At 37.1% G+C, this 26,632-nt stretch overlaps 1 protein-coding gene across 5 annotated transcripts in view; it reads left to right on the forward strand.

The window, feature by feature from the left end:
- Positions 1-23,457, forward strand: part of DOCK11 (dedicator of cytokinesis 11) — a 180,605-nt gene extending 157,148 nt beyond the window's left edge. For 4 of the 5 annotated variants that reach the window (XM_023633785.2, XM_023633787.2, XM_023633790.2 and 1 more), the window contains 8 exons: positions 3,911-4,033; positions 7,286-7,399; positions 7,937-8,083; positions 16,484-16,694; positions 17,064-17,254; positions 17,700-17,800; positions 19,075-19,213; positions 22,988-23,457. In XM_023633785.2, coding sequence (XP_023489553.1) covers positions 3,911-4,033; positions 7,286-7,399; positions 7,937-8,083; positions 16,484-16,694; positions 17,064-17,254; positions 17,700-17,800; positions 19,075-19,213; positions 22,988-23,110 — 1,149 coding nt within the window. In that variant the 3' untranslated portion in view covers positions 23,111-23,457. Of the gene's footprint in view, positions 1-3,910; positions 4,034-7,285; positions 7,400-7,936; positions 8,084-16,483; positions 16,695-17,063; positions 17,255-17,699; positions 17,801-19,074; positions 19,214-22,817; positions 22,836-22,987 lie in introns of all 5 variants that reach the window. The other variant, XM_023633788.2, reaches the window with a different exon arrangement.
- The last annotated feature ends 3,175 nt before the right edge of the window (positions 23,458-26,632 follow it).

Below are 26,632 nucleotides of genomic sequence, written 5' to 3' on the forward strand. Positions count from 1 at the left end.
ATCATTTTTTAATGGTTTGTTCTTTTAGTGTCTGGTCCGAGAGATCTTTGCTTGCCTCAAGGTTGTGAAGATATGGTCTTATATTTTGTTGTATAAACTTTGTTTCTGAATTTTACGCATAGGTCTACAATCTATCGAAATTCATTTTTCAGCATGGAATAAGATGGAGGTCAAGGTTCGTTTTTTTCTAGACAGATATTTAGATGGTCCACATCATTTGGGGAAAGATAAAACTTTCCTTTTGCCCCATTGAATTACTTTGGCGTCTTAGTCAAATTTCAGTTCTTCACATATGTGTGGGCTATTTCTGGACTCTGTTCTCTACCACTGATCTATTCGTCCATCTTGACGCCAATATCACACTGTCTTGATTACTCTAACTTCATAAGTCTTGACATCATGTAATGTTAGCCCCCCAACTTTATTCTTCAAAGTCATTTTGGCTATTCTACATGCCTTGAATTTTCATATAAAATTTTAGAATCATCATATCTGTTTCCTCACAATAGCCTGCTGGAAGTTTTTTAGGGATTTTGTTAAATTTATATATCACTACATGGAGAATGGAGAGCTTAACAATATTGAGTCTTTCAATCAATGAACATTTAGTTAGTTAGTTATTTAGTTCTGCCTGAAAATTAATTTTCAGGGAAGAAGTCTTTTGCTGGATTTACTGTTAGACAATTGATGTTTTGGTGCTATTGTGAATAGTATTGCTTGATTTTTTATTTTATTTTTCAATTTCTTGTTGCTAGTTTATAGAAATACAGTTCCTTTTGTATGTTGATCTTATAGTCTGCAGCCTTGCTAAATCCACTTATTAGTTTTAGTAGTTTGTGTATTCCTTAGGATTTTCTACATACACAATCATGTCATCTGCATAGAAAGACAGTTTTACATTTGCCGTGTGTATGCCTTTTCTCTCTTTTCCTTGCCTTATTGCACTGGCTGGGATCTTCAGCATAATGTTAAATAGAAGAGGTGAGAGCAGACATTCTTGAGTTGTTTTCAAACTTAGAAGAGTATTCAGTCTGTAGGTTTTTAGAAGATACCCTTTATCAGATTGAGGAAGATCTATTCTATTTCTTGTTTCCTAAGAGTTCTTTTTTAGGATCATGAAGGGGTGTCAAGTTTTTCAAATGCCTTTTCTTCATCTATTGCTGGAGATATCATTATTCTCTTTTATTCTGTTTATGTGCTATATAAAATTGATTTTTCTCCTAATTGTAAGCCAAGTTTACATTCCTGGGACAAACCTCACTGATTTGTAACAGATTTTTAATTCCCCCAAAGTTCTTCCTTCCCACTGTTGCTGGAAGTTTTAATTTGACTATTAAATGTTAATACACAGATCATTTATTCAAGTAGTGACATTTGACGAACGTCTGCTGCGCACTGCCACTATACTAGTGACTGAAGAAAACAATATAAATAAGATATTGTCTCCCTACTCTTGAAGGGTCACAGGCTATTTGAAAAGTCAGATACACAGATAATGGGCAAGTATAGTGATAAATATCCACCCAATGAATTATCAGAGTGAGAAAAAAGGTGTCTAGTGTCGTGCTACTCTGTGTTGATCAGGAGAAGGATCCTGGAAGAGGTGGTACCTAGGCTGTTCTAAAGGGATTAACCAGGTGAGAGGGATTAAAAGACAAAAGGGTACAGCATGAACAATGTCACAAAGTTAAGACAACACCTCGGTGCTACCGGGGAACTGCTAGTAAATCGTTGTTGGAACATGAGCTACAAGGCTGGGCATGATGAATGATGAGATCATAGAAGTACGGGCCAGATCATTGCACGCTTTGTGTGCCAAATGAAAGAGCTTGTCCTTTGTTCTGTGAATGATGGGGAGCCATCTGAGATTTTAAGAAAGGGAGAGGGACATGGTCTGGCTTACATTTTAATCAGAACTCTGTGGCATATTTGTAGATAGATTTGAAAGTGCTAAGACCGGAGGCAGGAAGATCAGTTAGGAAAAAATAATGAGGTCTTGAACTTTAGCAATGAGAGTAGGAAGGGTCAGATTTCAGAAATATTTAGGAAGTAAAAGTGGCAGAACTTGGTGATGAACTGATTAGAGGAGGAGTAAAGAAAGAGAGTGTATTAATTTGCTAGGGTTGCCATAACAAACTGGGTGGCTTAAACAACAGAAATTTATTTTCTCACAGTTCTAGAGTCTGGAAGTCTGAAATCAAGGTGTCATCAGGACCGTGCTTCCTTTGAGACTCTGGGTAGAATCCTTCGTTGCCTCTTCCTAGCTTCTGGTGGTTGCTGTCAATCTTTGGCATCCTTTGACTTGTAGCTGCATTACTCCAATCTCTACCTCTGTAGTCACATGGTGTTCTCCCTGTATGTCTCTGTCTTATAAGGCTACCAGTCTTCTTGGATTAAGAGCACACTCTGCTTCACTATGACTTCACCTTAACTAATTACATCTGCAATGACCTTATATCCAAATAAGGTCACATTCTCAGGTACCAGGAGTCAGGACTTCAGTTTATCTTTTTGAGGTACCCAGTTCAACCCATAAAGTCAAAATTGCTCTTAGCTTTCTACCTAAGGGTTTATAGAGTGTTGACACTGGCTAGATAGGAAACACAAGTGAAAGAGCTAGTTTAGGAAAAAGATGAATTCAAAACTGTCTAAAGGACATACAAGAAAAGCCATTTGAGCAAATCAGTTCTATAGGTGTGAAGTACATCTCTTTAAGATAGAAACAAGCTGTTAAAGACTTTTAGATAGCATCAGTAATTGGCTTCATCTTTTTATTGTTGAGAACATGAGGTGATGGTTCACAAAATAGTTTGTTTTATAGCAGCTGTTATTCTGGCGAGGTCTGAGATCTCTATCTTGAGCTCTTAGCCTATCATTCTCACTAAGTTTAGAACCAACAGTCAGGCTGGAAGCATTCTTTACCAAAGTCATATTTTAATAAACGCTTTTATCACTGACGCAGGAGCTTGAAATTTGTCACATTTTCTTAAGACTGTATTATGTGTAAATAGTAATTTCAATATAAAGGAAAAATAATGGACACTTACAGGCTTGATGAAATGTACCTGTTAGACATTCAGACATCCTCAGTTTGAAGCAAACAATATAGCTCCTTTTAAAGATACTCCTAGGGCCAGCCTGGTGGCATAGTGTTAAGTTCACGTGCTCTGCTTTGGTGGCCTGGGGTTCTCAGGTTCAGATCCTGGGCATGGCCCTAGCACAGCTCGTCAAGCCACGCTGTAGTGGCATCCCACATAAAATAGAGGAAGATTGGCATAGATGTGAGCTCAGGACCAATCTTCCTCCCTCCCCAAAAAATTGGAATTAAAGATACTCCTTCTCAATGTGTTACTATTAGTAAATACAGTTAACATCTTCATTATGTGAATAAACAGAATAAATAGGTGTCATTTACTACTGTCAATATTTAAGTTTTTTGCTAAACTTTAAACCTTTTATTTATTTGTTTTGTTTTGGTTAGGAATATTGGTCTTGAGCTAACATCTCTTGCCAATCTTCGTCTTTTTTTTTCTTCCTCAAAGCCCCAGTACATAGTTGTTTATCCTAGTTGTAGGTCATTGTAGTTCTTCTATGTAGGATGGCCTAATGAGTGGTACATAGATCCCTGCCCAGGATCCAAACCAGCAAACCCTGGGCCACTGAAGTGGAGTGCATGAACTTAACCACTTGGCCAAGGGGCTGGCCCCCAATATTTAATATTTTTAAGAGTGGTTTCAATTTCAAATATGTCAAGTATTTGATTTAGAAAATAGTTAACACATATATTCCTTTGCATTTCATTAAATTTAGTACATTCTGTCTGTCCTTTAACTTGAAATGGTTCAAAATTTATTTGCCCAGACCTCTAACACTATCTTTAATTCCTGATTGCATTTTTCTCTTAATGCAGGAAGTTTTGCTGGAGTTGCTAGAACAATGTGTGGATGGCTTATGGAAAGCAGAACGTTATGAAGTAATTTCTGAGATTTCCAAATTGATCATTCCAATTTATGAGAAACGTCGTGAGTTTGAGGTAGGTAATTTAAACATTTGCATCATTGGCCTATTTGTTGTTGAATTGTGAGAGTTCTTTATATTTTCTGGATACTAAACCTTTATCAGATCTATGATTTGATATTTTAGTCTTAGAAAAATAGTAATATAGTATGTTACTATCACTCTACGATGTGCCTCCTGAAGACTAGAAGGTTAATTATATTATGACATTTGCATTTTATCATACAGTATACTTAACTTAGTGTATCACTTTGACACATTTTTCCAGTTTGAAAGTTAAGATCCTTAAAATGCTGTGAGATCCTAAAATTAGAATCCTACCTTATATTCATATAAATTTTCCAAATGAAATTAAGGGTAAAACATCCAAACTGTAAATTGAAATTTCGATCATGCCAGTGGTTCTCAAAACATTTTTATCTAGCGGTCTCCCCCTTCCCCTCAGGGCATAAAAAAATCAATGTTGTCTTCACTAAACCTTCCCTAAAAAAACTGTTGAATTCCCGTGTTGCCCTGGGAAGAGGCATAGGCATGATTCCATTCTTTGCAAGTTGATGGGGAGACTAAAGATGCTGGCAGATGACAATGGGGGAGATAATAAGACACTAGTAATAGCCCTATTATGAGGAGTTTTTCTAATTTAGTCTGTCAAATAAAACTGTTGATAAAGGGTAGTTAATAAAGAGTAATAGTATAGTGAAGAACTGTTGCCACCAGCACTGAATAGGAAATTTCTATATTCTAACCTCTGAGTCCATATCGACGTTTCTACCTCTGCTGTCCTGGGGTGGGGTGATTTAGGATTCAAGCCACATTTTTTTTAAAAGCAAAGCAGTTCACCCTTAAATATAACAAGTAGTCTTTTATTGTTGAAGTGTCCAAGAGTGAAAAGGTATATGTTTAATTTCATCTGGGTAGTGTTCTAATCTCCGCTCCAGATTGGCTCTGATCAAACTCACTTTTTCTTCCCCAGTCCTAGGTCCTTCTCTCTTTGCCATACTTTAGGTGTATATGGGGCATGCCTGAAAAAGCATAGTGAAGTTCAAGTGATCATATTAGTAAGCAAGAGTTAAATAATTTGGTCTAGGTCATATAGGATGGCACAGAATAGCCTATGAGACAAGACAAGAATTGGCATTACCCCTTCTATCTAAGCATTACAGTATCCTAAGAACATTTGTAAAAGTTTCAAAATACTCACTTTCTTACTCTGAAGTTAAAGATCAGGCTCTCAGAAACCCAGGGAGCATTTTACTACTAAGGAAATGATAGTTTCTATAGGGGGACTACTCCTATTTCCTTGTATAGGGGTGTAAGGTTCTGTATGGATCCCACAGCGTTCTGCATGAGATGAAGTAATTGTTTCTAGGACGCCGATGTATAATTTTTCAGTGTACCTTTATGGGGTGGACTGAAAAGTGTCAGAGATAGCAGCCATAAAAGTAAGCGAAATTTCCCTCTAATTGAGCTCAACTGCAGGAAATAATGTGGAAAGAATTTTAGAGAGAGAACATCTACTTCTGTACTCCCCTTTTTTTATTGAAGTGAAATTCAATCCAATTAACCATTTCCAAGTGTACAAATTCAGTGGCATTTAGTACATTCATGATGTTGTGTACCCAGTGCCTCTCTTTAGTTTCAAAGTATTTTCATCACTCCAGAAAAACACCCCATACCCATTAAGTAATCACTTCCCACCCCATTCCCCACCCTGGTAACCAGTAAACTGCTTTCTGTCTCTGTGGGTTTGCCTATTCTGGATGTGTCATAAAAAAGGATTAATAGAAGATGTGACCGTTGGTGTCTGGCTTCTTTCACTTAGCATAACATTTAGAGGTCTCTCCAAATTGAAGCGTGTATTAGAATTCATTCCTTTTTATGGCTGAATGGTATTCCAGTGTGTGGATATGCCACAATTTGTTTGTCCATTTATCCATTGCCAGACACTTGGGTTGTTTCCACCTTTTGGCTATTATGAATAGTGCTGTTATAAACATTCATGTATAAGTTTCTATGCGGCCATGTTTTCATTTATCTTGAGTATACCTAGGAATGGAATTGCTGGGTCATATGGTAATTCTGTGTATAACTTTTGAGTAACCACCAAACTGTTTTCCCTCTTCACTTCCCACCAGCAACATACACATTCCACTTTCTGACCAACACTTGCTGTCTTTGGTTTTGTGTTGGAAACCATCCTAGTGGATGTGAAGTGGTATCACATTGTGGTTTTGCTTTGTGTTTCCTTAATGACCAATGATTTTGAATATTTTTTCATATACTTGTTGACCATTTGTTTTTCTTCTTTGGAGAAATGTCTGTTCAAGTCCTTTGCTCATTTTTAAATTGGTTTGTCTGTCTTTTTGTTGGTGAATTTTGAGAGTTCTTCATATTTTCTGGGTACAAAAACTTTATCAGATCTGTGACTTACAAGCATTTTCTCCCATTCTGTAAGTGATCTTTTCACATTCTTGATAATATTCTTTCCACAATGTGCTTCCTTTTTCTGGGTGGGCAGAAGAATATAATCTTTGAAAACGTTTGTGACCTCGTCGAAGAGCAGTCCTCACTGAGGCTTACACTATTATTTTTGTATCTGCATTTCATTTTCATTTCCAAAAGCTTTAGCGTGAATTGTTTATCCTCATCTTTCCATGTAAGGGCTCAAGCAAAGCATTTTGCTGCTCTTTCAGTTAAAATAATTTAGACATATAGAAAATAGTAGTCAATAGGGGCTGGCCCCGTGGCCGAGTGGTTGAGTTCGCGCGCTCCGCTGCAGGCGGCCCAGTGTTTCGTCGGTTCGAATCCTGGGCGCGGACATGGCACTGCTCATCAGACCACGCTGAGGCAGCGTCCCACATACCACAACTAGAAGGACCCACAACAAAGAATATACAACTATGTACCGGGGGGCATTGGGGAGAAAAAGGAAAAAAATAAAATCTTTAAAAATAAATAAATAAATAAAGAAAGAAAATAGTAGTCAATAATGCAATATATTTCAAGTATACACTACTATTGAGATATGAAGAGATGAACCATGATATTTAGGAATACGGTGTTATTTGACCATTTTAAGTTCTACCTTTAGACCTAAAGTTTTTAAGGAGTTTTATCTAATTATGACACTGGGGGAGGGGAGTGTGAATGACCCCATCAAAACCACCGTGAAAAGGAAATAATGTTGCTTTTTTCCCCTATGTGTTTGTCTTAGACGTGTAGTAATTAACCAAAAGACAAGGCTGATTTGTATATTCTCATTTTTCAGAAACTTACTCAAGTTTATAGAACTCTTCATGGAGCTTACACAAAAATTCTGGAGGTTATGCACACAAAAAAAAGACTTTTAGGCACTTTCTTCAGAGTTGCCTTTTATGGCCAAGTAAGTATGCATTCATTCATAAAGTTGTTCTTTTTCAACATTTGCCTTTGAATTATTAGATTACCATAGCAGCAGTTCTTGGTTCGAGGACTCTGTCTAGAAAGAGCGCCCATCACAACAGCGGGAAAGCGGCTTTTCTAAGTGTAGAGTTCACGGTAGTTCCTGTATCTAAATCTCTTAGGTCAGAGTATAACAGAAGATTTGCATTTTTCCCTCAGTTTCATTTTCCGTTATGCTTCTCAAGTATGTATTTAACGTCTAGTACTGAAAGCTTTCAAATAAAAGCCAGGTAAGTATACAGGGACTGAGAAAAATCAAGGGCGGAAATCTTCAGGCCAATATTACGTTCGTATGACCGTGAATTTGAAAATTCTCACTTATTTGAAGTTAAAAGGGTGAATATATGCATATAGCTTTTACTACTATTATTTAAAATGTATTTCAAATACATTTTTGCTAGTTATTTAGGATATTTTCTTCAAATGCTGTGTTTGCTCATACTATTTATAAATTATTATATGTTTAATTTTATAATAGTCTTTTTTTGAAGAAGAGGATGGAAAAGAGTACATCTATAAAGAACCAAAGCTCACCGGCCTCTCGGAGATTTCCCTGAGACTCGTTAAACTTTATGGTGAAAAATTTGGTACAGAGAATGTCAAAATAATTCAGGATTCAGACAAGGTAACATACACCCTGCATTTTGAATTCATTATTTGTTGGTTCCAAGCCTGGTACATTGCTCCTGACTTTTTACTTTTTTAGCTGATGGAGGAGAAGTGTGGAAATAGAGCCTTTCCAGATAGTGAAAGAAAGGACAGGGAGGGGTTTTGGAATCAGAGAGCAAGATTTAAATCTCCATTCTCTGCTGCTTACTAGCTGTGTGACCACGGGAAGGTTACTTAACCTCTCTGTGCCTCATTTTTCTCACTAGTAAAATGGAGCTAATAATAGTGTCTTCCTCGTGGAGTTGTTGTATGGATTGAATGAGTTAATATACGGAAAGTAATTAGAGTTTCTAGTACATAAAAAGCATTCACTTATAATAATAGAAGCCAGCATGCTCAATAAAAGTTAGCTATGACTGTGAGTGCTGTTGTGCCTTGTCATTCTCAGCTTCATCTTGGGGCACACATTTTATTCTAAGGTAGCCTTAGTTCAGTAGTTACATTTGCAATGAAGTAGGTTTAGGAAAGTTGCCTTGACCCCTGTTCTAAAGGTTATCCATCCCCCCAGGCCCTGCCAAGGCAAGATGAGAAAGGTTCCAGCAAGAGAGGCCCCTTCCCTAGGAAATGCATAGTTCCCTGTAGACAGAACTTTGGGAAAGAGCAGCAAGAATGCCTGATGGCCCTTCATGGCCATGGGTGTGCCAAGGATGAGAGCTGATTTTTAAGGGGGCAGGACCTATACAGTTCAGGACCTGTAGGCCACAGCAATATTTACTGAGCAGCTGTGATGTGCATGGTGCTATGCAAAGCCCCTAGCAGCTAGTAGGCAGCGTTGCCATAGTGAAAAGCCCGTGGCAGTGGTAAAGACATGTTATTGTCTACCATGAAAATGATCACTTTGTAGACTTTGTATCTTAGAGATGGTTTTATCTTGAACATATGCCTTAGACATTTAAAAATAGCTTTGCTGGGAACCAGCCCTGAAGACCTAGTGGTTAAAGTTCACCATGTTCCACGTTGGCGGCCCAGGTTCGGTTCCCAGTGTGGACCTACACCACTTGTCTGTCAGCGGCCATACTGTGGCAGCAGCTTGCGTATAAAAAGAGGAAGATTGACAGCAGATGTTAGCTCTACCATTTTAAGTTCTACCTTTAGGTAGAACAAATCTTCACTAGGACAAATCTTCCTCAGCAAAAAATAAAGTGAAAGAGAGAGGAAGATCGGACGCAGATGTTAGCTCAGGGCAAATCTTTCCCAGCAGAAAAAAAAAAGATAGCTTTGCTGGTAGGTTCAAAATTCATGAATATTTGGCAAAACCTCTACTTTCCTTATCAGTTTCTCTATTTTGTGTTGTTTTATTGCATTAAGACAACAGAAGATGTTATCTCTTTGTAGCCAGATAGTCTTAGGCTTGCTGCCACATGACTGATACCGTAAATGGAAAGTTACTGGAAAACCAGGCTTGCCAAAGAACATGCAATTTTCTGCTTTATTCTGCCTCAGAAAACCTGGCCAATGAGTGCTAGTGACAAAGCACCATCAGGTAGCTGGACTCCTGACATTGTTTGAATGCACAATATTTTAGTCATTCGCCATAGGCAACAGACATGATAAACAGCTGCTACTTTGAAAATCCTTCTTTCTTTCTTCGTGTGTGAAAGTAAAACTTAAAAATACTCCTTTACCTTGCCAAAGAACCAAATCTGCCAGGGAACACAGACGATATAAAGAGCAGTTTGGCAAAACTTTCCTATTTTAAATGTATGTGCCTTGGCCAAAAAATTTCACGTTTAAGATTTTATCTTGTAGATATACACACATAAAGATGTATGTAGGGGCCAGCCCGGTGGCCAGTGGTTAAGTTCACATGTTCTGCTTCTCAGCAGCCTGGGGTTCGCCGGTTCAGATCCCAGGTGCGGACATGGCACCGCTTGGCAAAAAGCCATGCTGTGGTAGGCATCCTACGTATAAAGTAGAGGAAGATCGGCACAGATGTTAGCTCAGGGCCAGTCTTCCTCAGCAAAAAGAGGAGGGTTGGCAGCAGTTAGCTCAGGGCTAATCTTCCTCAAAAAAGAAAAACAACGATGTATGTATAAAAGTATTCATTGCTGCAGAGTTCACATGGCAAAATCCTGGAACCAATCTAAATGTCCATATGGCTAAAGAAATGGTGGTATTTACCCATATAATGGGTCTAGTAACCTAGATCTTGAAAAAAATTAGCATAGGTTTATAAGTGTTGATATGAACCTGTCAAGATATATTATTGAGGCGGGGAAGAGGTGAGATGCAGGACATTATGGATAGGTGATCGCATTTGTGTAAAAACTGATATTCACATATATTCACTTGTATATACTTAAGAAATTTCTGGAATGATACATACAAAATCGCTAACCATTGATTGTTCCTGAAGAGAGGGACTAGAGTCTTACACAGGAAGAAAGAAATTGTTTATGTATACCCTTGTGTACTGTTTGAATACTTTACCATATACATATTTTACTTTTATAAGGTTAAAATTAGGCTTGATCTCTTTTTTATTTCCCTTCTGTGTTTTGTCTTAGCCAGATAATTACCTCTGTGGAGAAATCTAGCCTTTGAATGGGGGAGAAAAGAAAGTTAAGGTTTCTGGAGATAGACTTTTAGATTTTTATGTAAGAACGAGTAGAATGGGTTCAGAGAAGTTAAAAGATGCTAAGAAACTTTCTATCCCCTGTTTGTCGTCCTCTGTGTGTGGAGGGAGAAAGGATACTGGGACTGTTTCTTGGGAGGTTTTTGTTTGCTTGATTTTTTTGTTTCCTACACTAAACACAAAAAGGCTTGACTATCATAAATGACAAGGATGTTGACAAAGTCACCAACACCCAAGACACAAGTCAAGTTTAATCGGGAGAACACTGAAAGAAGAGCGTCCTGGGCATCATGTGGAGTTAGTGAAGAGACTACTGGAGGGAGAGCATTAGGCCCACAGATTGAAACTCCAACACGGAGTTTGGGATTTATCTCGAGCAGCTTAGCGTCTTAACATGGAATTTAGACTCTTCATGAAGTAGTCCATAGCTACTAGAATTTTATGTCTCTGGAATAGAACCATTCTGCTTTCCAGTGGTCCCCTTCCTCCATAGAATAGGATTAATGGAGTCAAGAGTATCTACTCTGACAGGTCGAACACAGCTCGTACATGTACAAATTGGTAAGATTTTCTGTAGGGTATTTGAGTAATAGATATCAAAATCCTTAAATCCATGTAAATCTTTTAACTAAGCAACTTCTCTTCTAGGAATTTATCTTAAGGAATAGATCAGGGAAAAAATGCACAGTTTTAAATACAAGGATGTTCATCAGAGCATTATTTGCAATAGCAAAATGTTAGAAAACAACCTAAGAGTCTATTAATGAGGGACTGATTCAGTAAATCATATTTATCCATACAGCCATTAAAAGTCATGTTGATGTTAATAATAACATTTAATTTGGATAATCAATTTATCTGAGTATTCTGATTTTCAACTGTTTTGAATAAAGGGAGATTTACTGGGGGGGAAAAAGTCATGTTAATGACTACAATATAGAATTATAATAACTGTAATATGTTTTTTATTGTGGTAAAATACACATAAAATTTACTATGTTAACCATTTTTATATGTACAGTTCAGTGGTGCTTCCAGCATCATATTGGATAGAAGTGATGAAAGCAGACATCCTTGCCTAATTCCTGATCTTAGAGGAAAAGCTTTCAGCCTTTCACCATTGAGTATGATGTTTGCTGTGGGTTTTTCATAGCATCCCTTGGTCACATTGTGGAAATTTCCTTTTATTCCTAGTTTGTTGAGTGTTTTTATTATGAAAGGGTGTTGAATTTTGTCAAATGCTTTTTATTTTTTTGCACTAATTGAGATGACCATGTGGTTTTTTCCCCTTCATTCTGTTAATGTGGTGTATTACCTTGATTTTCATATATTGAACCATCCTTGCATTCCAGGAATAAATCCCACTTGGTCATGGTGTATAATCCTTTTAATGTGTTGCTGAACTTGATTTGCTAGTATTCTGTTGAGGGGTTTTGCATCCATGTTCATAAGGGATATTGGTCTGTAGTTTTCTTCTACTGGCTTTGTCTGGCTTTAAGTATCAGAATAATTCTGACCTCATAGAATAAGTTAGAGAGTGTGCCCTCCTCTTCAGTTTTTAGGAAAAGTTTGAGAAGGGTTGGTGTTAAGTTCTCTTTTAAATTTCCTTACTAGTTATAGGTCTGTTCAGATTTTTCTGTTTCTTCATGGTTTAGTCTTGGAAGGTTTTATGTTTCTACGAATTTGTCCATTTCATCTAGGTTATCTAATTTGTTGGCATACACTTGCTCATAGTACTCATAATCTTTTTTATTTCTGTAGAATTGGTAGTAATGTCCTCATTTTCATTTCTGATTTTAGTAATTTGAGTGTTCTCTTTTTATTAGTCCATCTAGTTAAAGGTTTGTCAATTTTGTTGATCTTTTCACAGAGTCAACTTTTGGTTTAATTGATTTTTCTCTATTATTTTTCTATTCTGTATTTCATTTATCTCTGATCTAATCTTTATTATTTCCTTCCTTCTGCTAGCCTTGAGTTTGTTCTTCTTTTTCTAGTTCCTTAAGTTGTGAAATTAGATTGTTGATTTGAGATCTTTCCTATTTTTTAATGTTAAGTGCTTATAGCTTTAAATTTCCCCCTTAGCACTGCTTTTGTGGTGTCCCATGAGTTTTGGTATATTGTGATTTCATTTTCATTCATCTCTAAATATTTTCTAATTTCCCTTGTGATTTCTTCTTTGATCCATTGATTTTTTTTAAAGAATGTGTTGTTTAATTCCTACAAATTTGTGAATTTTCCCATTTAACTTCTGTTATTGATTTCTAATTTCATCCTGTTGTGGTCAGAGAAGATACTTTGTATGATATCTTCCTTTTTAAATCTATGAGACTTAATTTGTGGCCTAACATAGAGTCTGTCCTGGAAAATGTCCCATGTGCACTTGAGAAGAATGTGTATTCTGTTGTTGTTGGGTAGAGTGTTCTGTATATTTATGTTATTCAGTCGTTTTCTTACTTACCTTCTGTATGGTTGTTCTATCCAGTACTGACAGTGTCAGTATTGAAGTCACCAACTATTATTATAGAATTGTTTATTTCTTCCTTCAGTTTTGTCAATTTTTGCTTCATGTGTTTTGATGGTCTGTTATTAGCGTGTAGATGTTTATAATTGTTGTATTTTCTTGCCATATTGAGGAAGACTGGCCCTGAGCTAACATCCGTGCCCATCTTCCTCTACTTTATAGGTGGGACACTTACCACATCATGGCGTGCCAAGCAGTGCCATGTCCGTACCCGGGATCTGAACCGGCGAACCCCGGGCCACCAAAGCTGAACATGTGCACTTAACTGCTGCGCCACCAGGCGGCCCCTGGATCATGTTTTTTTATCCATTCTGCCCATCTCTGTCTTTTGATTACAGGGTTTAATCCACTTAAATTTAAATACTGATAAGGAGGGACTTATTTCAGTCATTCTGCTATTTGTTTTCAGTGTGCCTTATAGCTTTTTTGTCTCTCATTTCCTGCATTACTATCTTCTTTTGTGTTTAGTTTTTTTTGTGTGGTGAAATGGTTAAATTTTTTTCTCATTCCCTTTTGTGTATATTCTTTAGCTATATTCTTTGTGGTTATGGGGATTATATTTAATATCCTAAAGTTAGAACACTGATTTGAATTTATACCAGTTTAACAGCAATAATATACCAAAATTCTGCTCCTTTAAAAGCTCCATCTCTACCCCTTGAGTCATTGATGTCACAGAAAATTACGTGTTTATACATTGTCTGTCCAAAAACGTAAGCTAATAGTTTTTTAATGCATTAGTCTCTTAAATTATGTAGAAAACAAAATGTAGAGTTACAAACCAAAGTTACAATAATACTGGCTTTTAGACTAATAATTTTCTAATGTATTAGTCTCTTAAATCTTGTAGAAAATAAGAAGTGGAGTTACACACCATTTGCAATAATACTAGCTTTTATAATTGCCCGTGTACTTACCTTTACTGAGATCTTTATTTCTTCATACAGCTTCAAGTCACTGTCTGGTGTCCTTTCATTTCAACCTGCAGGACTCCCTTTTGCATTTGATGTAGGGCGGGTCTAGTGGTAACAAATTCCCTCAGCTTTTCTTTATCTGGAAATGTCTTAATTTCTCCCTCACTTTTAATGACGGTTTTGACAGGTATAGGATTCTTGGTTCACAGATTATTTTCCTTAGCACTTTGAATATATCAGCCCACTCCCTTTTGGCCTCCGAAGTTTCTGATGAGAAACCTGATAATCTTGTTGAGGATCCCTTGTATGTGATGAGTCGCTTCTCTCTTGCTTCTTTCAAAACTCTGTCTTTGGCTATTGACAGTTTGATTTTAATGTGTCTCAGTGTGGATCTCTTTGAGTTACCCAGTTGGAATTTTTTGAGCTTCCTAGATGTTTATATTCATATCTCTCATCAACTTTGGGAACTTTTCACTCATTATTTCTTCAGATTTTCTCTCTTCCCCTTTCCCTCTCTTTTCTCCTTCAAGGACTCGCACTGTGTATACATTGATCTGCTGGATGATGTTCCACAGTCCCTGAGGCTCTGTCACTCTTCAGTCTTTCTGTTCCTCTGACTGGATAATTTCCGTTGTCCTATCTTCAAGTTTGCTGACTATTACTTCTGCATGCTCAAATCTGCCTTTGAATCCCTCTAGTGAATTTTCCTTTTGGTTATTGTATTTTTCAGCTCCAAAAATGTTTTTCGTCTCTTTTTAGGTTTCCTATCTCTTTACTGCAATTGACATTTTGTTCATACATTGTTTTCTCGACTCTCTCCACATCTCCCTTTAGTTCTTTGAGCATTAAGACAGTTGTCTTAAAGTCTTTTTCTAGTACATGTGCTATCAGGTCTTTTTCAGGGACAGTTTCTGTTGCTTTATTTTTCTGCTTTGAATGGGCCATACTTTCCTGTTTCTTTGTAAGCTTTGTGATTTTTTTGTTGTTGTTGAAAACTGGACATTTGAAGGGCTGGTCCAATGGTATAGTCGTGAAGTGTGTGCACTCTGCTTTGGTGGCTTGGGGTTCGCAGGTTCAGATCCCGGGTACAGACCTACACACCGCTCATCAAGCCACGCTGTGGCAGTGACCCACATACAAAACAGAGGGAGATTGGCAGAGATGTTAGCTCAGGGCCAATCTTTCTCACCAAAATTAAAGCAGAAAACTGGACATTTGAATCTAATAATGTGATCACTCTGGAATTCAGATTCTTCTTTCCCTTCTTCTTGCCCTTCCCTTCTCCTCTTCTTCTTTCCCAGGGTTTGCTGTTTTTTGTTTTTGTTTTGATTTGTCATAGGCTGTCTCTGAGGTGTAATCTTAGGGTCTTCTCAAGTCTCTTCTGAGCCTGTGCCTTCCCCGGTCATGCATGGGGATTTTCTAATTTTCCTCATAAATGCAATTGCTTTTCAGTGTCTGGCTCCCAAGAGGGGAAAAAGAGAAAAATGAAAATGGGAGAGAAAAGGTACCAGTCCTTTAAATCCCCTGGAAGTCACATCAGCTAGAGGGAGAGGGGCTTGCAACAACAATGGCCACAGTCTCTTTGACTGCACCTCTGTGATCAGAATCAGCAATCTGAGCACTGATGTCCAATATTTGGAAGATAGGTTCCTTCTTGCCCATCCTGGCTCCCACAGGCTGTTCCAGGAACATGTGCACAATTGTCTGCCACAGGGATGGAGTATGGGTAGCTGCCATTGTGCCAAGAGCTAAAATTGACCAAAATCAAAATTAACTGCAATTTTCTGTGCAAGCCTTACCCTGGAAGTTACAAGCCTTCAGTAGACTCCACAGTTCCAACATAGTTACATCAGACAGATTCTGCCAATGTAACTATTGTCCAGGTAGGAAGATAGATTTCTGGTGCTCTGCCATCTTCTCAAAATCCTCTCTGTAATTTTTATTGAGGTGGAATTCAAATGTACAACGAACCATTTTAATATATTTTTAAGGAATCAGATTATAAAACAATGTTCGGTTTGGTCTCAGTTTTGTAAATATATGTGCATATAAAAATACTGAGAGTAAATATATGAAAATGTGAATAATGGTCATTGCTGAGTGGTAGGATTACAGTTTTTATTTTCTTCCTACATTTCTGTAATCTCCAAATAGGTTTCTGTAACTTCCTTATAATCAAAAGGAAATTATCTTTAAAAAAAGAACAAAGACCTCTTCCAGGTGTGTATTCAGTTGGGAACGCAATCATAATGGCAGTGTTCCTCAGTTGATCTCATAGGAGTTAATTGCTTACCTGTACCCGCTTTTTCCTTCCATTGGCTAAAAAGAAACTTTCTTACTTTATAGGTAAATGCCAAAGAGCTTGATCCAAAATATGCTCATATCCAAGTCACTTATGTGAAGCCCTACTTTGATGACAAAGAGCTCACAGAGAGAAAGACCGAGTTTGAAAGAAACCATAACATCAGCAGATTCGTTTTTGAGGCTCCTTATACATTATCAGGCAAAAAGCAAGGCTGTATAGAAGAACAGTGCAAACGCCGTACAATCTTGACTAGTAAGTAGGACTTTGCATGATGACTTCTTGTTTGACTGGGACCTCTTTGATACACACAGGTAGCAGCTGGCCAACAGGAAAATGTAACTGAAATTTTAATCGTTCGTTGTTCTGCTGTTCAGTCACTAGCTTACACAAACATGGTATGTTATAAACCACACCTTTCCCATATGTAATTCGTGATTACTCTGAGGTGTCTCATAAAGAGAATTTCTCCCTCAATCCTGAAGTAATAAGGTGCTATATGGTACCCTAAGGTATTTTCTAGACAAAGCATGGGGAGAATTAAGCCCAATAGATTCTTCTTTAATTTGGCTATTTGAACAAATGATTCTTTAAGACAGTAAATCCGTCTTACCGTTTTAATAGCTTCAAACTCGTTTCCATATGTGAAGAAGAGGATCCCTATAAACTACGAGCAGCAGATTAATTTAAAGCCAATTGATGTTGCTACTGATGAGATAAAAGACAGAACTGCAGAGCTGCAGAAGCTTTGTTCTTCTGCTGATGTGGACATGATTCAGCTCCAACTTAAACTGCAGGGCTGCGTTTCAGTGCAGGTATGTTGGTTGCCAAACATATTAAATGTTTCTTAATGTTCCTCTTGCTTTCATAAGGGAACAGAACAAGCATTAATTGTAATTGTGTTAGACTCCTATTGAGTGGAAAAACCTATGCATTCGTTTTTATTAACTCAATTAAGAAATTATGTTCAATTTCTATAAATTTTACGTCATAGGACTTTAACATAAGTCCCTCTGACTGTACCTAATCTCTGTATTTACATATCGGAAATCATTAACTAATTTATTAGAATATTGTTTTTGCAGATTATTTGCTTTAGTTAATCATTTTTTCAAATAAACTTAGAGTAGTAGATATATTTCTCAGATAGGAATTTTTAATGTATTTGGGGATTTAAAAAAAAAGAAATGCAAAAATTACTTTTTGATTACATTCTGACAACTCTCTTGGGTTTTTTCTTTTTCACCTTTTGTAATTTAGGTAAATGCTGGTCCCTTAGCATATGCAAGGGCTTTCTTAAATGACAGTCAAGCTAGCAAGTATCCACCTAAGAAAGTAAATGAGTTGAAAGACATGTTTCGGTAAGTACTTCGTAGTTTTTAAATTAGACCTCTATTCTCTTACTCCATTTTCTTCTTAAAAGATACGAAAATATTCACCAAATAACATCCCTCCAAAAGAGGACATTCTCTGTTCCCTTTTACGATATTTAAGTGACTTCCTAATGGTTCTTTAAGTAGTGAGGAAATGCGTGATCTCTTTTTTGCGCAGAACATTAACAATGTCCTAGTGACCCACGAGATTAAATATGCCAACTTACTTTATTGCTTTGGATGTTGTGACACAAACACAAGCTTACATTCATTACATGATTTCCTCCTTTGCCCGATTGACCTCGTGTTATAGCATTTCAGACCATTTAGGGTAAGAATAAACGTGGAGTGGGAGGGTTTGATAGGCTTGTTTCTATCGTGTGTCCTTACTTCCACTTGGATCCTGCCAGTCTAGGGCATGCAATATCCTGTTTTGAGTGAGCATCCCTGTAAGCTAAGGCCTGTCTGAATGGCTTTGCATTAGGAAAAAAACCTGTTTAGTATAGAAAGAGAGTTTACATTCAGAATAAGAGAGATAGTTGAGTAAAATAGACTAAGGAGAAAGATGATAACTTATCCACTCATTTGCTTCCGACTTATTTCATTTATTTTTCCTGTCTGTTAGCTGTTCTAGATTGCAGAGTAACCAGTAGTCATTCATTCACCAATATTTATTAACTGCTGACTTATATAAAAATATTCTATTAGTTGCTATGACAAGGAGACAAAACAAATGAGCAATGAGGTACCTTGTCCCCTAAGACCTATACTCTAATTATGGTCATTAGACATGAACACATGAAATGATGGAAAAATACTTGTACAAGTCATCGACTCTGTCGTCACTCTTACCAGCCCAAGGCAGATACTTCATGCTTATAGCACCCAGCTCTGTACTGAGTACATAATAAGCCCCAAATAAATTACTTTGGAATGAATGACTCATTATCTACAGATGAAAATTAGCATTAGTGGGACGTTAGCTGATATAATATCAAATGAATGACTGAGCAAGTAGGCTTCCTAGAGGGCATATGTTTTGAGCCCAGTTTTGAAGGAGGTAAGAAACCAGAGAGAAAAGACAAAAGAAAGGAAAAGGTATATCAGACTTAGGAAGTGGCATTAGCAAAGGCACAGTGAGGAAATGTAAGATTCTAATCTTCCTTATAGCCAAGCGTGGTTAAAGTAAATATCAAATTGATTGTCAGTGAGACTTTCTAGGAAAAAATAACAAAACCTTTATCTTTGATCTTCATCCACAGGAAATTCATACAAGCTTGCAGCATTGCACTTGAACTAAATGAGCGGCTAATTAAAGAGGATCAAATTGAGTACCATGAAGGGCTAAAGTCGAATTTCAGAGACATGGTAAAAGAATTGTCTGACATTATCCATGAGCAGGCAAGTATTAGGTGATTGAAAATGAAAACATGATCTGGGGTCTCGAAAGTGTTACTTAGCAAAATCTATTAGTTTGAAATGCATTACCTTGAAGTTAGTCTGTATTTTAAAATTTGCTCATATTATCTTTAATGCAAATTGAATTTAAAGCAATCATCTGAAGCAGTTGCTAAAGCAATTATCAGTAATAAGCCATTTTGTTCTTTGTGCCACAATGCCATTAGAAGTGCCTAGCTGAGCAAGTCTGAAGTGATCTACTGTGAACGTGGATAAGAGTCTGAAGAAGGTCCTAAGGAAGTGAAATGATTGGCTCAGTAGCCAAGTGCTTAAATAAATATTCCTATCTTGGCTGTAAGAAACTAGATACTGTTGTTTAGGTGAGATCTGAGTGATTTCCAAAATTCGGGAATTATCTTAATACCCATACAGGCCCAAAACTCTCTATTTTCATAAACCTTCTTAGCATTCTAAGCTATGACTGAGTGTTAATGGCAATCATAGCTAAGTTAGTAAAACGCAACCTGAAAAATATAGAAGCGAAGACCTCTTCACCACTTACAGCCAAATTACGTCATAATTAAGTAGTTACGACTTTTTACGTACCTACTTACCTTGAAAGCAGAGTACTCTGGATTATCCTGGTAAACTTCATTCCTATATTGGGGTCTTGAAATTTCTGCTTACAAGCACTCTATATGTATGGATTGTCACTGAAGTATTTTAACATCTGCAGCATGTTTGTTAAAGTCACCACATGATAGTCTGGGCCCTCAAGACTGAGCCTACTAAGCTTGTCATAAAGTCTTCCTTTCCTAACTCATGAAAACACCCAATAAGATAAATATTTGTTTCAGAAACTCTTCAAACTCAATTTTTAAGAAATTACGACTCCTTAAAAGAAACAGGGGTAAACTACAACCCTTTAAAGAACACATTCTTAGAACTGGTTCCAAAAAGGAGAACCTTGTCTGTCCTGGTCTCTGTCTTTCAGTGATTGCTTGAAGGCACTCCCATGTGTGAGACTAGAAGCCAAAGGGTCTACTTACAAGTAGGCCAAGTGGGGTTAATAACCAAAGAACTGCAGTGTAATGATGGGGAAAAGAAGAGAAGAGAGATTTCTAGGAAAACGAGAGCTAGTTGACTTTGAATCAAGCTCTCCCTCTCTGAATTTACTTTGTATGCTTTCTCTTAGAAGGGGCTGTGGGAAATTGAGTTACGGTTAGCCCAGGGTTGCCTTGAGTGACCAGGAGTCTAATTTTCTAACCACTGTCATCTTCTCAGTATGGAGAAGCTAGTCAACCAGACTTCCATCATCCCATCTGTTCAATGAGGCTCGTTACTCCAGTCCCCTGCCTGCCCATTCTCCGTATCTGGGAATCTTGTTGGCTTGAGGAGTCTGGAATCAGTGTTCAAGTTCCTCTTTTTGCCATCTTTACTTCTATTCAGCCCACTTAGGAGTGGGTGTGAACTGTTCCAAGGCATCCCTTTCCTGCTCAGCTTTCAGAGGCCCTTTTTGTCTCCTTCCCAAAGCAGCCAGGTGATCAGGACTAGGAAGGTAGGGAACCATTCCACTTCCTTTATTGTCTGTATTTCAAACTCAGTCCAGGAGTACGGTGGGGGTACAGCTTTCTTCACCATCACTCTTCTGAGGTATACTTTTATCAAATAGATTGTGTAATTTGTTCCTAGAAACTGTCTAGTTTATGAGTTTCTATTCTTCATAATCCATAGAAAAGACAGCAAAAATTCCTCCTTCACAAAAGATATAAAATATTTACACATATCATTTTAAGCCAATGTCTACTATATTACAGTTAATTTGCATGCAACTGCATGACCTAGCCTTGAACTCTGAATTATTCAAATTGAAAGCAAATTATTCAGTTTACTACTATTACTGTGATCAAGATATTTACAACAGTCATTTTCTAAAGTTCTTGTTTCCCTGAAGCATGGATTTGACAAATCTGCTGTCATATTTCCCACCTGTCTCTCTCATTTGGTTCCCATAAACCATGGCTATTTTATTTAGTTGTAGAGACCAATATTTTACACCCTTTATGTATATTGATAGCTAACCAAAAAAACTCGTAGTTTCTGTTGGTTTATATTTATGCAAGCTCTCCTGTCATAATGCATCATATTCGGGCATGCCTTACTTTGAGCAAATGTTGACTTTATAGTGAATTTTTGTATCACTATTTCCTATTAGATTCTCATATGAAAGAAAGCTTTTTTTTTTTTAGTCGTACACTGAGACACATTATTTCCCAAAGGAAAATACAATAATACAAAATAAGAAAGCGTAGCTGTGTGCTGAAATATGAGTTATTCTGTTAAGCTCCATAAATAATTACTTGACAAAAAGATACGCCCTGGATTTTCCTCCTCGGCCCTTTTCAGTGCAGTCTGTTACAGTTTACCAAAATATACAGTCCTTTTTTAAAACTTCTTCAAGCATTTGACTTTTTTCTTTTAAGGAAGATTAGCCCTGAGCTAACTACTGCAAATCCTCCTCTTTTTGCTGAGGAAGACCAGCCCTGAGCTCACATCCATGCCCATCTTCCTCTACTTTATACGTGGGACGCCTACCACAGCATGGCTTTTGCCAAGCAGTGCCACGTCCGCACCTGGATCTGAACCGGCAAACCCCAGGCCACTGAGAAGCAGAACATGTGCACTTAACTGCTGCGTCACTGGGCCGGCCCCACATTTGACTTTTTTAAAGGGACTTATCTTAAAACTATCAATTGCAGATTTCTTAATTAGATAGAGTTGGTAGTGGCCATTGTAGTATCTGTCTGGTCTGTTTTGTTTTCTTCACAATGAGTACCCTATTTACTTGGCACATCTGACAGGTGTGGATAATTAATCCTCTCTTAAACCTCTGTGCTTTCAGGTTAGTGTCATGAGTTACAGTTTTGGGAAGAGGAAATTTCTCTGTTATGGACTTTATATAAGACGTGGTTTGTAGCAACACAAATGATATGACTCATTACTACCACCATAGACCAACTTGCAGGCTTAAAACTGAAGTTTCAGAGCTAACTTGAGAACCAAGTATTGAAAGGTTAACCCCTCAGTTGGGACCATATAGTAAAGAGGTTGGATGTGATGTGTACGCTGTTCTTTTCTTCAGTCTAATCCGAGCATAAGATAGCTGTTGCTTTTGATCACACAAAATGGAAAATTTAAAAATATCTATACTAATTTGAATATGTACGTTTATATACTTATGGGATATAAAATTTATATTTTATATTTATGAAGTTCTTCATTTCCAAGAAAAATCTTCTGTATCAGTTAGCTTATGTAATTACAGTGTATCTTTAGAAATGTGCACTTATGACTTTTGTCTTCATTTAATATCATTTCCCAAGTCTCCAGGGAAGGAATATGGGTATCTACATGTTTGGAAAGCCCCACAGGTGATTTTGAAAACCGCTGTTTAGAGCTCTTGTTATGACCATCTGTTAAAAAATATATTTTAAAGATTGCGTTACCTCGCACTTCCTATTGAATTTTGCATTTTACAATCTTTTATTTTTCTTAATGAGTAACCAGATCTTTTCTGCTTTTTTGATATGCTGCCTTTGTAATACAGCTTTGAAGACTGAAGTCGGTAATGTTATTCTTTGCTCTTTCTGCTTTATGTCATTTTAAATAACTAAGTGTCAGTGATAAATTGGAATATGCCTGTAATTTCATAGACACATACTTATCTGGCAGTGGCTATTTTCTTCATGATGAACATGCAGATTTTTTTTATTTTAGATATTACAGGAAGACACAATGCATTCTCCCTGGCTGAGCAACACATTCCATGTATTTTGTGCAATTAGTGGCACATCAAGTGACAGAGGTTATGGTTCCCCAAGATACGCTGCTGAAATATGAGGACGTGCGGATGGAAAGTGACACCGAGACTGACCTTTCTCAGGAATATTCGGAGCTGTGCAAATGTTAAATTTAAAGATTTGATATACATGGAGTGTTTCCTCCTGACACCAAAATTTTCATGCTTTCAAACAGGGTGCTTACATATTTGTAAATATTTAAGCAACTTGAAAGTGCCTGGAAAATTGCACCACTGTGCTTGGTTTGTACTTTTTTAGGTAAATCTATATACTGAGAAGTAGAGCTCAAAAACATGAATTCAATTTGCTTAATAATTGCTTAAAATAATAATGATACTATGTAAAATTGTATAATGGAACACAATAAAAGGTAAAACTTATTTGTAATTAGAAGTGAAGGAAATAATACTTTGAACTTAGCATTTTTCTTGACAGGAAGCTCAATTCATTATACTAATCCTTGGAGGAAAAAAATGGATAAAATTTCGAGAAAACATAGATATTTCAAATTGGGGAGATAATTTGAAATCTTGCCTACTAGCAGTCAAGGCTGGGCTAAAGGAAACAAAAACATTATTTAAAAAGGAAAATCTCACCAGGAAAGAATATACATAGAAATCCCAAGCTTACTGTTCCTTCGAGTGTCGATCTGATGATGCTAGGGAATCTGGTTCATCTCCAACGTACAAGACAAGGGACTCATATGTGGCATTGGTTTCCCTAGCAAGCAGCGTTTGTTGTCTGAGGCTATCCATAAAGCCAAACAAAACATTTCTGAGAATTTGCAGGCAGTGCATCCTGTGCACTTGCCAAGCTTCAGCAGAGTCTGAGGTCGCTAGGCATTTTGTAATGATTATTTTCTTTAGTTTACAAGGTTAACAAGCATTTTGCTAGAACTCGATGGCTGCAGCATTTCTCGGAGCAGTGTACATAACCCCTGCAGATTTAGCACCTACTGCCTAGGGATTACATTTCTAACTATGAAGAAACCTCAGACTACCTAAATAATTCAAGAGAAACAAAGATGTGAAGAACTTTTTTTGCCTGAATTACCCATATAATTTTGGTTGCCTTTCATGTAAACTTTAAGTTCTAGACTTATTTTTCTTATGTAGTTTAGCTTATTTTACAGAGAAAAAAGACACTGAAATATCAATGGATTGCACGGAGCCTTGGCTTTTTAAATACTTTCTGATCAAGTAAATCTTAGAGATTGAACTCCTGGCTTGGCCACTTTTCTCAACATGTCATTTTTAAGCTTTCAGGGGAGCATGGAATTATTTATTGAAGGTTAATTTTGCATTTTAATAGAGGATTCAAAAGTGTTTCAGAGGCAGTTTGTAATTCCTTAATATCTTGGGGTAACCTGTAGAGTTAGTTTCCCCTTTAAAGTGATTATATTTGGTATCTATGTGTATGGAACCATCACCTAGAGTGTGTGCTGCCATCTGAAAATGAGGCATCTTGGGGAATCTCCAGTGCTCCTTTTTCAATAACTAGTCCCTATCATATCCCCCAGCACAGTGTGATGTACTGTGGATAATTTTTTAAAGTGTAATAAATGGTCCCTGTCCTCAAGGAGCTTGCAATCTAGTTGAGGAAACAAGATATACACAAAATTAAATAAGAAGCATTAACAGTAATAAGAGAAGAAAAGTTGTATGTGAGCATTGCCAAATGAATGACACTCTCTAACTCTTAGTGCATTCAAAGAATGAGAGGTCACTGTGAATTGTAATGTTCAGAGATGGTTTCATAGACAAAGTTAAGCCTTGGACAGGCTTTCAGAGATGAGAGAGTATTCTAGACAGGAGGAACATCGTGAGAAAAGGTGCAAAAAAAATTAGCAGAAGTTCAGGGGATGATGAGGAGACCAGTTTTGTTCAAGAGAATGGTAGATAATCTAGAAAGAAAATTTGGACCTAGAGTTTGGAAGGCCTTGAATGCCAGGATAACAGTGTTTGGACTTTACTCAGTAAACATGGGGGAGTCAGTCAAGGTTTTTAAACACAGAGATCACTTGATTATCATTTTTAGAGATTTAATCCTTCATGTTGCTGCCAGATGTATTTGAGGCAGAGAGAGATGGAAATATGGAAACCAATCAGACAGCTATTGCAATAATCTAGTTACGAGTCCACAAACCCCTGGATGATAACAAGAATGGAGAAGAAATGACAAGTACAAAAGACATTATGTGGAAAGACCGGGCATGACTTATTGATGGCTAAGGAGAAAAAAGGAAAAGTTAAAGATAATTTTGTGTGCTGTGGCCAGTGAGTTCCCCAGGTCGTGGCACAATTTCACTAGATTTATTTTGCCAACTTTCAGACTAAGGGCAGCAAGCTATAGAGAATAAGGTGGGCTAGACTAGAGAAAGCCAGGAAAATGTGTTTTGAAACACTGCATATGTTAGGTATTACTGTTGATACAGTGATTTCGTGAAGTGACTTGGCTTCTACAAATTAATTCACATCAAAGAATTCTTTTCTGCTACACTGATCGTTTTGCAGTTAAGCTTGAGTCCGATTTCCCCTGGAAGCTGTTTGTCTTTGAATATATTGTAAAATGTGAATAAGTCACCATTGGTAGTGTTAGCTTATCACTGTAGTGATAACCCGTAGAGAAAATAAGTAATTCCATGCAACTTTTCTTAGTAACCAGTTGTCAGCCTTGGCACATGTCTATAGGTAGGATTATCGTTGCCATATTTATATGATTTGACTGCCTATATAAATATACTAAACACCTTTTTAAAAATGAAATAAAAAGGGGCAGTGGTAGCAACAGCCTTGGAACCTTGACCGACATATCATAGAACTAGAGATGACTCATTGGTTAATTATCAAACTAAATAGGTCAGCATAATAACAACCCAAGCTTTTTATTATAAATACTAGTTTTATCTGAGATGAAGAACCTGAGCAATGTATTAGAATAATAGGAATTTCCAAACTCTTCAAAATATTAATAATCAGATATATATTTCCTGTTTCTGATCCACAAAACAGTGGGCTGCCTTGAGTCTCAGGCTTGTTCTAACAGTCCACTACTTCAGCTGTCAAAACAGAAAGGGGAAGGAATAGAATAAAAGTTGGTTGGGGCTGGCCCGTGGGTTTGTGTAACAAGACTGCTCCCCTATCCTGGGAGTTGGCCAGTAAGACTGCTTTGTTTATCTGCTTCCAGTTACAATAAATGCTTTTTTCTAGTCCCTAACCACGTAATGGTCACTCTTTAAAAAAAGCGTGTGTATGTTTATCCAACTCCTGATTGAGTTGTGACTAAATTCTTCAAAGATTTTGCCTCTGTGTATGGCATTTTAAAACTTACTCCAACATGGTTTTTTCTCTACTGTATTTCCTCTTTATTGAGATATAGTTCACATACCATATAATTCACCCATTTAAAATGCACAATTCACTGATTTTTAGTGGATTCACAGAGTTGTGCAGCCATCGCCACAATTAATTTTAGAATATTTTTATCACCCCAAAAGAAACCCCATACACATTAGCAGTCACTCCCCATTTCCCACCAATCACTCCCCAGCCTCTGACAACTG

This window comes from Equus caballus, chromosome X (genome assembly GCF_041296265.1).
Source record: "Equus caballus isolate H_3958 breed thoroughbred chromosome X, TB-T2T, whole genome shotgun sequence".
Taxonomy (NCBI): Eukaryota; Metazoa; Chordata; class Mammalia; order Perissodactyla; family Equidae; genus Equus; species Equus caballus.